At 56.7% G+C, this 15,400-nt stretch overlaps 1 protein-coding gene across 4 annotated transcripts; it reads right to left on the minus strand.

The window, feature by feature from the left end:
• Positions 1-3,107: 3,107 nt before the first annotated feature.
• Positions 3,108-14,545, minus strand: RASD2 (RASD family member 2). Of its 4 annotated transcripts, XM_032646900.1 has the most exons (4): positions 14,415-14,545; positions 13,822-13,924; positions 9,649-10,040; positions 3,108-5,568 (listed from the first exon to the last, which is right to left on the minus strand). In XM_032646900.1, the coding sequence occupies exons 3-4, from the start codon at positions 9,953-9,955 to the stop codon at positions 5,039-5,041; spliced, it is 837 nt and encodes a 278-aa protein (XP_032502791.1). In that variant the 5' UTR covers positions 9,956-10,040; positions 13,822-13,924; positions 14,415-14,545; the 3' UTR covers positions 3,108-5,038. The 4 variants fall into 4 exon arrangements, with proteins under 4 accessions (XP_032502791.1, XP_032502793.1, XP_032502792.1 ...); XM_032646902.1 differs by lacking the exon at positions 13,822-13,924 and having other exon boundaries at positions 9,649-9,928; positions 14,415-14,542; XM_032646901.1 differs by lacking the exon at positions 14,415-14,545 and having other exon boundaries at positions 9,649-9,928; positions 13,822-14,360.
• Positions 14,546-15,400: the final 855 nt, after the last annotated feature.

Raw genomic sequence — 15,400 nt, forward strand, 5'->3', positions numbered from 1 at the left:
AAAAAAGAGGAGGACATGCCCACCCTTCTCTTCCCCAAATTCTAGCTTTTTGCGTACAGCAGAACTCAGCGGGGGGAAGGACTTTCCTTTGAATGAAGACAGAAATGTCAGTCATCACATGGCCAGAGATTTTTAACTGAGGCTATATTGCCATCCGAGGTGCCTCTGGTATAGATGAGAAAAGTCATGGGACAGTCCCAGTTCTCGTGGAGGGATGGGGAAAGCAAAACCCAGAGCCACTTGAAAGAAACAGTGGGAGGTCAGAGCTGCTTTCTGATCGCGTCTACTGAGTGGAGCTTGTTGGAAGTCGGGTTGAATGCGAGTCCTGAGGTCCAGACCTGCTGCTTGAAGGTGGCTTCGTGGGGACAGTTGGCTGGCCAGCCAATCACTCTTCCTCTTCTTCCACGAGTCACCATTGGGTACGGGGCCACCTAGCAAGGAACTGTGTTTCCCAGCCCTTCTCATAGGTAGGTTTGGTCACATGACTGAGTCTTGCCAGTGGAAAGTGAGCGGAAGGGATGTGTCCAGGGCCCTGAAAACAGCAGATGTGCGGTGTCTGCACTCTCTCTTCCCTTCCCTTTCTGGCTGAACCTGAATGTGGCAGTGGCTTTGACCTTGCAGATGTGACATGGTCCTAGAGATAGAGGAGCCTGAGACCTGGATGCCTGAATGATCAGGTGGAACAGAGCCATACTCTGGCCTAGCACACTCACCTTGGGCTTCTCCATGAGAGAGAAGTCAAGTTCTCCTCCGGCTACAGTGGCTGCACCCTTGGCTATGAGTGGCAGGGCATCTCACTCCCTGTGAATGACACTCGCCCAAGTTCTCTGAACCATGTTCAGACATCGCACCCCAAACTGCTGGCTTCTCCCTCCAGAGAGAAGCTCCTAGCTGGCTCAGTTATGAAAGCTCTGGGGAGAAAACGTGCTTTGCAATCAGTGGTGAATTCTAGCTCAGCTCTGCCACTTACCAGCTGTACAATCTGGGGCATGTGCCTTTACCTCTCTGAGCCTCAGTTCCCTCATATGGGGATTCATAATCCTTCCTCATAGCTTTGCCTCCAGGATGCAACAAGAGGCTGCAGGAACAGGCCGAGCCCAGCAGAGCCCCAACTGGCCTCCCATCGGCCCCCACCAAGCCTGGATGCAGGCTGAAGTTTTTCTTTGGAATAAGTGACAGGTTCAGGGAGGCGGAACAGAACAAGTACTTAGAGTTCATAGCTCAGAATTCTCTGAAATCAGATTCCCAACACTCCCTTCCTAGGCTGGGAATTAAGCTGGCTGTCCTGGGCTTATCTCTGAATGGTCTCCCCATGAGGGGAATTTTCCCACAACTTTATTCCACCCTCCGTACCAGGGCTATTTGTCAGGGGCGTCTTCCTCCTCTGCCCCAGATTTCTGCTTGTTAACCCCATTCCAGGGTGGATCTGTGGGATGCAAGGAGTGGGGCTGGGGCCGGGGCTGGAGCAAACGTGTTCTGTTTAGTAACGCTCAGAATGTTGTGGGTTATGTAGTAGGAATATTAATTCCTTTTCGCAGAGAACATAAGGCTGTAAGGGGCTGTTCGTGTGCTGTCTGGTCCAGCTGTCTTCCCCACCTCCCACTTAGAGATGAAGAAAATGAAGCCTGGGAGAAGACAGGACTTGTTCACAGTCCCACACGGAGGGAGGGCATGGCAGAGGTGCCCCGGCTCCGATGAACCGTGGAAGGCTTGCATGGAAGGTGTGCCCAGCTACCTCTCCGTGTAGCCCTTCTTAGGGAGCAGTTCTGACCTGCAAGGCAGAAGGGAATGTTCACCTCCACATCTCACATTTACAGAAACCGGGACTGGGAGAGCATCAGGGTGACTCATCTCCCACTTTGACCTTCTCTGTCTGGCATGGGCAAAGGATGGGTGGGAAGCTGGGCTCCCAGCTAGGCAGAGGTCGGGAGCTCTCCCAGGCTCACCTGGTTTTCCTCCACCATAGCTGGGCTCACCCTGCTTTGTGAATGTCCGCACAGGGGTCTCTCCCTCTGGACCGTGAGCCCTTGGCAGGCAGAGACCTTGTCCGCCTTCTCTCTGAACCTCCCTGCTCAGTGGTATTTGCTGACTGCTCAAAAGCACAGACCTGTCTCCATCTCCCAGACGCAAAATCCTTTCCTCACTCTCACGGAGCCCAGACGGTCTCTGGTTTCAAGTCCCCGATCTGCCCCTTCACCAGCTGTGCCTTCTTGGAGAAGAAATTGAGTTCTCTGAGCTTAATTCCCCACCACAAGAAGGGGTGAATACGAGGAGCATGTTTCTTACGGGGCTGGAAGATGCGAAGATGGAGCGAGAGTAGGGGTGTCGGTCACGCAGCAGGCGTGTGGCTGATTCCCTTCCCTTCCCTCCGCCGAGGGAGAACCTCTGTCCAAGGCGCCATGTTCGGGGTGGCATGGGGACAAGACCTTCTCCCCCCAACCTCCACCTGCCATTCCCCTCCCATGTCAGGTCTCATTTCACACAAGGACACATTGTGCTTGTCCAGTGTTTACCATCCAGAAAGTTGTATCAACCATACATAGACATGGGCCGTGTCCTGATCTCAAGGGTTGACAGTCCAAGTGAGGAGGCTGCCCATTGCCGACATTCAGGGCGGGGTAACACTTCATGGTGAGGTGTTCAGCACCGTCCCTGGTCTCTACCCACCAGGTGCTAATAGCATGCCGCCCCCCCCCCCCCCCCAGTTTTGACAATCAAAACTGTTTCTAGATATTGCCAAATGTTCTCTGGGTGGTTCTGGAAGCCACCCAGAACTTGGTCATATGGTGACCCCAAAGGGCTAATGGTCCACGGGGAGGCCTCTCCTGTCTGACCTGGCCACTCCTCCAGAGGGACATGAACAACTCAGCATACACCCCTCAGAGGGCCCAGGAGGGCCAGGGGTTTGTTCCCCCTTATTGTGGGGTTTTATCCCCCCCCCCACCCCGCCCTCCACGTACTTAACCTTGAAGGCTGACTCAGTGCTGACACACAGGGAAAGGGTACCAGGCAGGTGCAATTTGGGGAGGGAAAGGTCAGCTTTGGTTGGAGAAAGAGCCACACCTCTTCTTGGAAATACAGAAAATACACACGGTCAAGGACACGGCTTAGAAACAAACCCACTTTAATTGAGAGTGTACACAGAGATAAGGGGAAGCAGAGGTGTGACTGAGACCAGGCCACACACCTGTCCTGGCCAAGGTATCCGGTCTGCTTAGAGGGTTCAAGCTGGGGCCAGGTGTGGGCACAGAAGCAGGGTCAGAGCGGCTGCCTTGAGCAGCAGGGGCCAGGGTGGGGTGGGGGTGTGCAGAGCTGAGGCCAGGGCACGTTTATGTCTGTGTGTTCATGTGTATGTACATGTATATATGTGGGCACAATGTACACAGAATCTACAGGAGCCCTCAAAGGCAGATTTAGGGACAGGGTCAGGGAGACAACACCTCAAGTCCCTGAAGGCCCCAGGGGCTGAGGCAGCATCAGGAGAGGGGCACACCATGGTGCGTGCTGAATGCCAGACCTAACCCTGCTTCTGCCGCTCGTAGGCTTGCTGTGTGACCTGGAGCAAGTTACTTACCCTCTCTGGGCCTCAGATTCACTAGATGATCACTAAGGTTCCTTGTGGCCCTGAACTTCAATAGGTTCAAGGAGATTTAAAGTATAAAATGTATTTTTTAAGAGGCTTTGGTCCACAGGTTCAAATCCCACCACGCCTGGTACCCAGCACAACCCAATCACAGACACCAGGAAAAGGCCCACTGGGAGCACTTCCTACCTGCCTCTCCCGGGCTCAGCTCTGGCTCCCCGCTGCTCTTCCACGCCTGCCAACAGCTGCGTGTACAGAGACAGTAGGGCAGCAGGGGTGGGCAGCGGCCAGGCGGGGGATGGGAAAGTGGCCAGAGCCGGGGAGGCTTGGCCTCAGGGGTGTAAAGTGCATTGCTCATCCTCTTTGTTTCCTAGCACAGGGTGGACCCAGCTCAATAAATGCTTGAGGAACCAGCACAGTAGAGGAAAGCCTGGTTCCAGGGGGAGCTGTGTCCGGAACTAGCCGGGAGGCGGAGCTGGGGCATGTCACTTTGCCCTGTGAGTCTCAGCCACCCCCTCTGGGAAATGGAGGCAAGAGGAGAAGCTGCCCCCGCAGGCCTGCCCCGCCTGTGTGAGTGTGAACGGTGATGCTCAGTAGCGGGCAGCGTCCAGCTGCACATAGGCCACAGAAACCCCATCTGGAATGGGGGACGAAGGTGTCCCCAGTGGAGGCAGTGGATCTGAACTGGTGGGGGGCCTTGCCAACGAGGGGTCACTAGGCTTTTACAGTACAGCGATTTCCATTCCTACTGGGAACACGACGTAACAGCTGCAACAGCAAAGCACAACCAGCAGACGAGAGGAACCTGGGAGAAGAGGCTGAGGAAGGCGGTCCAAGAGATGGACATGGGCCAGGCGACGTAGCCACGCCTCCTTCGAACACACAGACGCCCCTGGCTCAATGTCGGGGGCAGCTGAGGGCCAAGTTGGGGGGCAGGGGATAGAACCAGCTGAGCCAGAGGGTAAGCGTTTCAGGATGGGGTGGGAGGAGATTCCCAGCTGCCTCCTAAACCAAGCTGGGTCCTCCACCAGGACAGCGGAGACCTCTTCCAGCTGACTCTGGGTATCATTTTTATCTGGGATGTTCCAGGAGTCTCCATCGGATGGTGCAGGGGTCCTGGCCCCTCTGGCCCCTCAAGCAAGCTCTGACTTGGGTCCTGGCATAAGTTCAGATGTCACCCAACCTTGCCTCTTGTCCTGCAGGGATTCCCCTCCCAACCCTTGCAGAAGCTGAAACCAAGAGCGAGTGGTGGAAAGGAGGAATCAGAGGGAAGTGGTTGAAGGCAGGAGACTGCACAGAGGCTGGAGGCTGGGGTCCTCCAGTCTGGCGCCAAAGGTCTTAGAACGTGACTGCTGTTGGGGTCTCATGGGGGGACATGCGGGAAGCGGGCACCCGGGGCCACGCCCCCTACCACCGTAAGGCACCGCCCAAGCCCCACCCCAGCGTCCCTCCTGCTCACTGGATGGTGCATTTGTCCCGCTCGCGGGCCTGGCCCTCCCGGAGGACCTTGGCCTTGATGTATTTGAGGTCACTGTTGACGCTGGGGCGGCGGGCAAAGGGCGAGACCATGCCGTAGGCGTCCATGTCCTTGACTCGGCGCATGCAGAAGGGCCTGGGGTGGAAGGCGTCCCCGTACTGCACGGAGATCTTGCGGTGCAGGGCGGGGCTCATCTCGTGCGGCAGCTTGGCCATGCTGAAGAGCACGTAGAACATCTCGTCCACGTTGGTGTTCTTCTTGGCCGACACCTCGAAGTAGGCACAGTTCCCGTCGCCCGACACCAGCAGCTCGGCCTCGGTGGTGGGCACCTGGCGGCACAGCTCGCCATGGTCGTTCTTGTTGCCGCAGATGACCATGGGCAGCTCTGCCACTTCCTTGGTCTTGTTCTTCAGGCAGGACTTGACCTCCAGGATCTGCTTCTGGAGGCGCTTGACCTCGTCGAAGGATTCCCGATTATCCAGACTGAACACCAGGATGAAAACGTCGCCTGTGGGGAGAGGAACCCCAGGCGGTGAGTTCACAGGCGCCTCCTGACCGCGCCACACCCCCTCGCCCCTCCCCGCTCCCTGACTTGACCTTCACAGTGACTCTGGCGGGGAACTGCTATTATTCCCCCCATTTTCCAGAGCAGAAGACTGAGGCCCAGAAGGTTAAATCCCTTGTCACAGAGCTAATACGTGGCACAGCCTGGTTCAAACACAATGAATCAGCCCTACATTTCCCGGCAGGGCTGGAGACAGGGTGAGTGATTTGTGAGCTCGTGTAGACTGTGTTAGAATAATAAGAAATACAGGGGCTTCCCTGGTGGCGCAGTGGTTGAGAGTCCGCCTGCCGATGCAGGGGACACGGGTTCGTGCCCCGGTCCTGGAAGATCCCCCATGCCGCGGAGTGGCTGGGCCCGTGAGCCATGGCCGCTAAGCCTGCGCGTCCAGAGCCTGTGCTCCGCAACGGGAAAGGCCACAGCAGTGAGAGGCCCGCGTACCGCAAAAAAAAAAAGAAAAGAAATACAGTTTCCACAAGCGCAGGGGTCTTGCTGTTCAGCGCACATCCCCAGGGCCTGGAATAGCCCCCGATGCCTAGTTGGAACGCAGAGTGTTGGCATCAGGCAGGCCTAGGTTTACCTCTTGCCCCCTCCATTCACTGGCCACACGGCCTTCAGCGGGTCATACCACCTCTCTAAACCTCAGTTTCCCCATCTGTCCCATGCAGGATGCTTTTGAAGGTTTGATGAGATAATGGATGGAGAGTGACATGTGCTCAGTGATCTCGGATCTCAAAAGGATAATGAGAACAGGCACCTGCGAGAGTCGCATGGGTTCCCCCTTGACTCCTCACGGAACATCTGTGAGGGAGATTTCATTACTTTCATGTGATAGGTGAGCCAACTGGGGCTCAGAAAGGGTGAGCAACCAGCCCAAGATCACACAGCTCAGGTGTGGCCAGGCCGAGATGTGGACCCGATTCTGTCCTCACCTGGCTGGTCTTGGCGCACACAGGTGTCCTCTGATTCTTGAATAAATCATGGATGAACAAGTGAACACTAGCCTCCCAGGCCCACGCTACCCCTGCTTCAACTCGCTGCATCCCTCAGCGCAGGTCTTTGAAATAGGGATGATGGGGAGGTGGCAGGGGAGGCGGGGAGGCTGAGAGAGGGCTGGTGCCTCCACCCCAATTTCCACATCTCACTACAGTGATCACAGTCTCACACTCAAAGTACCTTTTGCACTTTGACTTAAACTCTTGAGAACCTGTGGGGAGATGTTAAGAGCCCTGTTTTATAAGAAACCGGGGCTCAAAGGTGCCTGAGACTGGCCCAAGTTCTCGAGAGGAGAATCAAGTGATACCAGCTTCTGGGAGTACTGCTGCCTCCTTCCTCTGGACCCCCGGAGCACGCCATCTGTCCCCCTCAGAAGAGCACACGCCACGTTCAGGACCACGTTCCAGCCAATGAGCTCTCTGGAGCAGAGGGAGATGTCGTCACGGCGCACAGTGGGTGTTCATAAAGCTGGTTGTGTGGACGGGGTGGGACGGGATGGAGGACGGGGTGGGCAGTTTAGAAAGACACTTGCAAGGCAGCGCTGGCTTGGCAACCGTTTCTGCTTAGGCTGCCAAACCCATCCCGTTAAGGCTAATCCCGGGCCCCTGAGGGCTCTGCAGCCTTGACATATCCAGGTGAAAGGCTGTGATGCCAAGCTTCAGGGACGCCTCGCTGGCAGCTGGAAGGAGAGCTGGCGGCAGAATTAATGGCTTTCAGGGGCTTCCCTGGTGGCGCAGCGGTTGAGAGTCTGCCTGCCAATACAGGGGACACGGGTTCGAGCCCTGGTCTGGGAGGATCCCACATGCCGCGGAGCAACTGGGCCCGTGAGCCACAACTACTGAGCCTGCGCGTCTGGAGCCTGTGCTCTGCAACAAGAGAGGCCGCGCTAGAGAGAGGCCCGTGCACTGCAATGAGGAGTGGCCCCTGCTCGCCGCAACTGGAGAAAACCCTCGCACAGAAACGAAGACCCAACACAGTCAAAAATAAATAAATTAAAAAAAAAAAGAATCCTTCCTTTAAAAAAAAAAGAATTAATGGCTTTCAGAATTTGCTGTGTACCAGCACTAGGTTGGAAAATGAGGCACAGACTGGTGAGTGAAAAAAGCAGGCAGCAGGCAGATGTGCTTGGAATGATATGTGCACGTAAAAATGAGACGAAAATACTCTCCGTTATGGGGACACAAATGTGAATGTCAAAGTGTTCATGGGGGGCCTGGAAGACTGATGGGGTGGCTACCTCGGGGGAGGGGGCAGAAGCCTGCGGTTGGGGGCATGGGGCAAGGGGGCTTTTTAGCCTTATCTGTATGTTTAGAGGAGGGTGTATTTGTGTGTTATTTGTGTAATTAAAAATTAACTTTGGAAATACGCATGTGGTCCCTCTCCACATCTCCTCTCTCCCTCCGTTAGCCTTATTTCTGTTGGTGGGCACCCAGTCCCCTCCCCATGGCCAGGAGAGCAGACATCCTTGCAATCTCCATCGAGTCCTGGAAATGCCCCCCGCGCAATTTCCTGCAGTTCTCGCAGCCACCCTGGGAGGAAGCAGGTTATGTCCATTGTGCAGCTGGGAAGACTGAGATCCAGACTTATGGTCACACATCTAAGCCGTCAAGTGGTAGAGCCAGGACTGGAACCAGGTCAGCCCAGGCTCCTTCTGCCCACACACTCCCTCTCGAAAATGTGGGGTGGGACAGTCTGAGTGTGATCTGGGTCAGATGGTCAGTGAGGACAGCCGGAAGAGGAAGCTGTCTATCCAGGGCACTCAGGGAGGAGTCTTGACCGGGCCGTGGGGAGAGGGGTGGGCATGGCTAGGGTTTCTTGGTGTAGAAGTATCTCGATTTGCGGGGCTGTTTTAGTGATGGCTGGGGGGTTACTTGCTCATTCCTTCCCTTCATCGCCGCCCGGCAGTGGCAGGTGCAGGGTTTAGGAAATGGGCCTGCATAGCCCATTGCAGGCATACTGCAAATGTAGGTTTAAGACCCATAATTCTTGAGCACTTACCTTCCAATCACCAAGCACTTTTCCTATATTAACTCATTTAAATTCTCACAAAGACCTTTGGAATGGGTGCTAATGTGATGCCAACTTACAGATGAGAAAACTGAGGCACAAAGAGATAAAGTCACTCGCTCAGAGGGACAAAACCAGGAAGCATTGGAACCAGGATTCGGACCCAGGCAGACCAGTTTCTGGACCTGTCCTCTTAGCTACCACACAAAACTGCTTGAGTGATGAAAATCATGGCCCAGCCTCACATCTCTACCTGGCCCCTTAGTCCCCCACAATCTCCTCCCTCCCCACCACTCCCAGCCGGGCCAAGAGGCTACAGGATAGCCCAGTGGTAAAGCATGAGAGCCAGACTGTCATTTACCAGCTGTGCTATCTATCACCTGGAGTAACTCAACCTCTCTGGGCCTCAGTTTCTCCACTTGCAAAATGGAGGCAAATACCTGTCTCCTAGGTTAGTTGTGAGGATTAAATAAATACATGCCAAGCTCTAGAAACAGGCCCAGGCACACAGCTCTTGTTAAGTGTTAGCTATTGCCATGGCCGTTACTGTGATTATTACCGAGTTCCCAGCATCCGCGCAGGTCCCCACCAGCCCCTCTGGCTGATCACTGCCTGGGTCCAGCCCCTGCCTCTCTGAGAGGTGGAAAAGCCCTGCAGTGTTAATAGATCAGAGCCCGACAGACTGACCCCGGGCCCTGGAGCTCTGCTGGGTCACCCCCACAGAAGGAAGGCAGCAGCCCCTCTGTTCCCTGGGGAGGTAAAGCCCCAGTGCAGAGTCTATCAGTTCCTGATCTGGAAGGCAGCGCCAGCAGCCATGAGCAATCGATCCAGAGTCAGACAGAATGGAACTGGGGACCTGGCTCCACCCTTTGCTCGAGACGCAGCAACACCTCTCTGACCCCCACAGTGCTAAGGGAGCTCGTCGTGAGCTTCATTTCAGATAGGCAAGTGCCTTGCAAACTGTAAAGTACCTAGCACACACGCTCACATACTCGAGCACCTGTGCCCACCCCTGGCACCCACCTGTGAGGATGGAGAGCCTGCGCATGGCAGGGAAGGGGTGGTTGCCAGACGTGTCCAGGATGTCCAGCTGGTACATGTCGCCGCGAATGTTGTAGACCTTCCGGTGGAAGTCCTCGATGGTGGGCGTGTACTGGTCCTCGAAGCGGCCGTTGAGGAAACGAGAGACGATGGAGCTCTTGCCCACCCGCGAGGCGCCCAGCACCACCATGCGGTACGAGTTCTTGGCGGGCACACTGAGTGTGCAGTTCCCGCTGGACAAGGTCTTCATCATGGCTCGGGGCTGTGGCAGAGAGCCGGGAGCCGGCATCAGGAGGCCCGAGGCCCGGCCTCGCAGCCCTTCCTGGAAGCCTTGGCCTCCCCTGCCGGCCACCTGTCTGGTCTCAGTTTTCTGTCTGCACAATGGGGACACTGGACTGGGGTCTTTCTAAAGGCCTTGGAGTTCTGCCTGCTCATCCGTCTCGTTTCTTTCTTTCCTCCTTCATTCATCCACCCATTCACTCACCCTTGCGTTCATTCACCCCTTATTTATTTGTTTGTGTGTTTGTTTGTTGTTTACGCAGCACGGGACTGCTGGGGGCTTGACTCCTCGCTGTACCACTGACTTGCTACTGCTCTTGGGTAAGGAGCTTAACTTCCCCGGGAGTCACTTTTCTCATCAGAACTTTCTACAGGAGCCTCTTGGGCTTGTGGGAGAGGCCGAAATGGATCCAAGCCCCAAACCCCAATTAAAGATAAGTAACCTCCAGGGGCTCCATCAGGCCCACCCAAAGGCCATTCACAGTCCAGCCACCCTCGTTTCCTATCTCAGCAGCTGCCAGCATCCCCCCCGGAACCCCTAGTGAGCTTGAGCTCTGCTGGTACCTGCCTCCAGCCCTCAGCCTCTCCCCAAGAGCACCCTCTTCCCTTCAGCAGAGTCTGGCTCAAATGCCACCTCCTCTCTGAAGGCTTCTCTGCCTCCTGCCAAACCCAGCAGGAAGCCACCCACCCATCTAGAGAAGATGAGCTACAAATGGGTGCAGGCCTGCTGAAATACAGATCTCCTCTGCCTTCAGCAGGCTGCCGTACAGGGTGGTGCAGGTGGGGCGCTGCACAAGGCCCCCGGCTGGGTGGGAAAGTGGGAGGCCGTCTTAGTTGGAGTTCATCTGCTCAGAGAAGGCACCTTTTCTCAATCTGCACAAAGGGCCGTGGTGCTAACCGTGACTGGTCCCCACCCCGTGATGCCCCAGGTCAGCAGCCTGGAGCGCCTCATTCATTTACCCCCTGGCACTCTCCAACGTCATAAATGTCTACATCTGCCATGATGCTAAGAGACTTCAGGTGGAGACACCTCTTGTGTGTGAGTTTTCTGGCACACGACCTGTTCAGGGAGTTCTCCTTGCCTGACTGAGAACCGCCGTGCAGTAAAGCGGCTCTCAAAAAGACCTTTATAAAAGCTCTGATGGGTAGCATTTGTCAATTTCCATGAATACTCCCACCATGGCCGATGCCAAGCTACCAAGATGATCTCAATGAATGAATTGCAAAGGGCCGCACACGATAAGCCGGCTCAGCCCACCGCTGACCCAGGCCTGGAGCCATGACAACAACCACCAGTAAGCAAGCCCTGCAGTGTGCCAAGCATTGTGCTAAGTATAGAACGATAATAACAGCTGACGTTTATTTTGCAGTTAATATACGCGGAGCGCTCCAAGTGCTGAACGTGTACTAACCTGCTTCATCCCTCAGGAACCCCAGAAGGTAGACGGTTACCCCAATTTACAGAGGAGGAAACCGAAACACAGGGAAGTTTAGTACCTTGCCCATGGTTACACAGCCAGTAACCAGCCAAGGAGGGATTTGACCCCAGGCGGTCTACCCCCTGCCACCTCACCACCTCACTGTGGAGTACGTATTCTCACCACCTCACGGTGAAGTACGTATTCCCTTCCCTGTTTCACAAATAAGGACCTGATGCTTAAAAGTCTACATGAGTGGCCCATTTAGTTAATTAGGAAGCCAGGATGGTGACTCCAAGCCTACGACCTCTACATCCCCCATGCAATTCATGCCTGAAGCCGACTTCAAATTCATCCCACAGGGTTTCAGTGCCATGTACACAGCAGGTGCTCGGTAAATGATCTGTGAATCAATGAAGCAAATGGCTCTGCCTTTGGAGCTCATTCAAAGCCTCCTTCTGGGACCTTCCGCCCTCCACCCGCACCCTGTATAGCTGGCCCGGGGGCTGCACTCAGGAGGGTCTCAGTGCCCTGAGCACATCCCTGGGTGGGCAGCAGGGGAGAGAGGGCTGCAAGCCAACAGCACTGAATTTTTTCAGTCTCCTCCTGGGCTGGGAGAGCCAGGTTGCGTGCACCTTCAACGGATGCGGGCTGCTGGGGAAAGAGGTCCCACACCAGGACAGCCCCCTCCGCAAGTCCCTCTGCAGGGAGCTTGGATCTGCTGGTGGTCACCTCTGTCTACACAGAGAGGGAAGGAGGCCGGTAGCCCCCAGGGACAGTGTATCCCCTGCCCCAGCCTCTAGCCCAGAGCTCCTGGTCTAGACGTGCTAACATGGGCGACTGAAAGGGCCTGAGGAAGTCAAAGAGAGGAGGCCTGGGGTCAGGAGAGGGCAAAGAAGGAGAAAAAAAAATAAAAAATCTGTGGCTTTCCTCTCTGAGAGAAGACTGCGAGTCTTCATATGGCCCCAGCCACGTGGGGCTGTGTGAAACACCCAGACACCTGGCCGTCAGGTGACAGCACCTCCCACCCCTGCATTTTTCTTCCCTTCTCCTCCCCCAGAGGAGGTACTATGGGCAGCGCTGTAGGCACAGCTTCTCTCCTCCACCGCTGCCTGCTCCTTTCTCTCCATCCTCAGCCAGGCTGACCCTACGGTGAGGAGTTCAAAGGGCCCTTTGAGAATGTAGATTCCCCCCGGAGGCCCAGAGAGTGGTTAGTGGGGGCGACTAGCAGCACAGGTACCCAAATGCAAGTTCTGTGACTCATCCCAGGGAGGCAGAAGGGCCTGGAGCAGAGATGGCGGGGCCACGCTGGGAGAATGGTCAGCACAGCTGGGCAGGCCTCCATCATGCTGGGTGCTTTGCGTGCCTTATTTCAATGATTACACAACACTCCCATGGAGAGGGGACCACCATCAACCCACTGGACCAATGCGGACACTGGAGGTCGCAGAGGCTGAGTCACTTGCCCCAGTTCACACAGATGACTGGCCAGGCCAGAATTAGAATCAGGCTGTTGGCTCCAAAACTGGGGCTCTTACCTCTAAAAAAACCCACTGCCCGGACAAAATCAATCTTTTTCAAAACAAAGTCTGACTCACTGAAGCCTCAGCTGGGGTCAGGCGGGGGGAATGACCCCAGAAGCCTATTCTAATTCCCTCTCTCTCTTGCTGCAGACAGCTGGGGAGTCCTGCCCAGGACTCCCCCAAACCTTGTCCAGCCAGCTCCCAGCAAATGCATCTGTGCGTTCACCCCATTCTTCTTCCTCAAGCCCTTCTCCCAGGGCCTGCCTGGAAGATGGAGGGGTCACAGGGGCAGGAACAGCAGTATAAGAGTCCGGCCGCACCCTCCTCCTTGTGGTATGCTGAGCCCTCCCTGCCTCCCTCCCACACACCCCAAGCCTCCTCCATTAGCACGCATCCCAGCCTCTCTGGACACACATGCATTCACTGGCCTCCATGCCCACACTGAGGGGAGTCCTGGGGGCTTTGCAAAGCCAATCTCACCATCCTTGACACAGCTCAGGGTGGTAGAAAGCAGAGCTGGTAGACCAGCTCTGCCTCTCACCAGCCCAGCCACCCTGGGCGAATGACTGGGCCTAGCGGGGCTGGTCATCTCTCAAATGGTAGAAACAAACCCACAGTGGCCCTCAGAGCTCAGTGAGAAGCCAAGAGGCCCACACAGCTCCTAGCACCCAGCAAGCAGTTTCCTTTCTTTGTGGCACTTCCTCTTGGCAGTCAAGGGGCTGCCTGGAGCAGTCAGGTGGGGAGCGACTGGAGGCAGATGCCTTGGGGGACCCCATCTTGTCTCTCTGATGCCAGGGGAAGCCTGAATACGGGCTTCTGCGCTGGCTGCCCCTTCCCAGCCCGGCCTCCCACCTCCCATGAGGTCCTGGACAACACCCTTCATCATCCTCCCAGGGCCAGGGGCAAGGGGAGGAGAGAGCACCCCGCAGAGGTACCTGGGAGCCTTCTGGCCAGCTGATCACAGGAAACCCTTCTTGGGAAGCGGATCGCCCAGGAAACTCACTCCTTGCACCAACTCCCCCCAAAGCTCATGGAACTCTGAACAGGGAAGGCGTTCCTTAATCTTCCCTCCTCAGAGGAGGTCCTCACCAAGGCCACCACCAACTGGCCCCATCCCAGCCCCACCCTCAGCCAGGTTTGCAGGCTGCAGCTGGCTTAGGAAGGGGAGGGGCTGTGTTTGGGGTAGGGAAGTGCCTCTTCCTCTCTGAGCCTCTGTTTCCTTATATTCAAACCGGCTGTTACTCCAGATCTCTTAAATGGAAGGCTTCTAGCACCAAATCTGGCACATAGGAGAAACGCAGGAAGTCTTTCTTTCCTGGAATAAGCACCCAGCCTGACACATAGTAGGTGCTCAACTAATTTCATTTTCTCTAGATAAGTGAAGTTGCCGTATGATCATAATAGGCGCTCAATCAGTTTAACTTTCCCTAGACCTGTAAAGGTTCATCTAGCCTTCCGCTGACAAGCTTCAAACCTTTCTTCCCGGCTTCCCCGCTTCCCCAGTTCTGTTGGGGTGTCTCCCTCCTACCTGGGAATGGCGGGCCGGGCCTCTGGCGCGGCTCGGAGGGATGCCTGCAAGCGCCTGGAGGTGCGGGGAACCGCCTTGCTCTCCGGCCGCCGAGCCTTCCAGAGTCTTTGGCGGCTCCCGGGTCACTCCGCCGGGCTCCTCCTCTGCGCGGCTCGGGGCGCCGGGCTGGGCGCGGCCGGGCGAGGGGACACGGGGATCCGGTGCCCCATGAGTGGGTTCCGAGGGTTCGGCGGGGCCCGGGCGCTGGGCGGGCTCCGGCTCGTTGCCGCCGGCCCTGCCCTGCCCGGCCCCGGGGGACTCCTGCTGAGCCAGGTGCCTGGAGGCGTGGGGACGTCCGACCCCGGGGTCCCTGCCTGGGGCTCCGGGTTTGGCGGAGAGGGCAAAAGGAGCAACTCCGGGTCCTTAGAGACTCCTGGAGGGTCCTTTGGAGGTGACTGTAGGTGCGTGCGTATGTGCGTGTCCCGGGTGGCAGAACCTATCCGACCGCCTATGCCACCTGCACCGCCCGCCCCAAAGGGGATCGCTCGGGTAGGGGGGTGCCTGCCCGGCTCGGCCGCGGCCTCCTCCTCTGCCCGCAGCTGTGCAGCTCCCCCGGCGCCGAGGGACGGCTCCTTTCTCCCTGCAAGGCGACGCCAGCAGCTGAAGGAGGAGCTGGGCGCTCGGCTCCGCGCGCGTGTGGGAGGGGGCCTTAAACGCCGCCCTAAGGTTTCGCAGCTCCAAGTTAGCCTTACACAGGCTCCTCCTACCACTTCACCCCCTCTGGCCCCCAGAGGAGGTGAACTTTCTGCGGGGCCCTGGCTCTTCCCTCGTTCCCTCTCCTGGAGGCGAACGCCCCTCTTCCTCCCGCAGGGCAAGGTCAGTGGTCCCTCCGAAAAGTGATCGGAGACCAGGCTCCTGACGGCGGTCCCAGCGGCAGAAGCCCAGCTCAGGCCTGGGAGCCTTCCGCCGCCCCTGCGAGCGGTTCTCCGTGGACCCGTCGCGCGGCT

This window comes from Phocoena sinus, chromosome 10 (genome assembly GCF_008692025.1).
Source record: "Phocoena sinus isolate mPhoSin1 chromosome 10, mPhoSin1.pri, whole genome shotgun sequence".
In the NCBI taxonomy this organism is placed as follows: Eukaryota; Metazoa; Chordata; class Mammalia; order Artiodactyla; family Phocoenidae; genus Phocoena; species Phocoena sinus.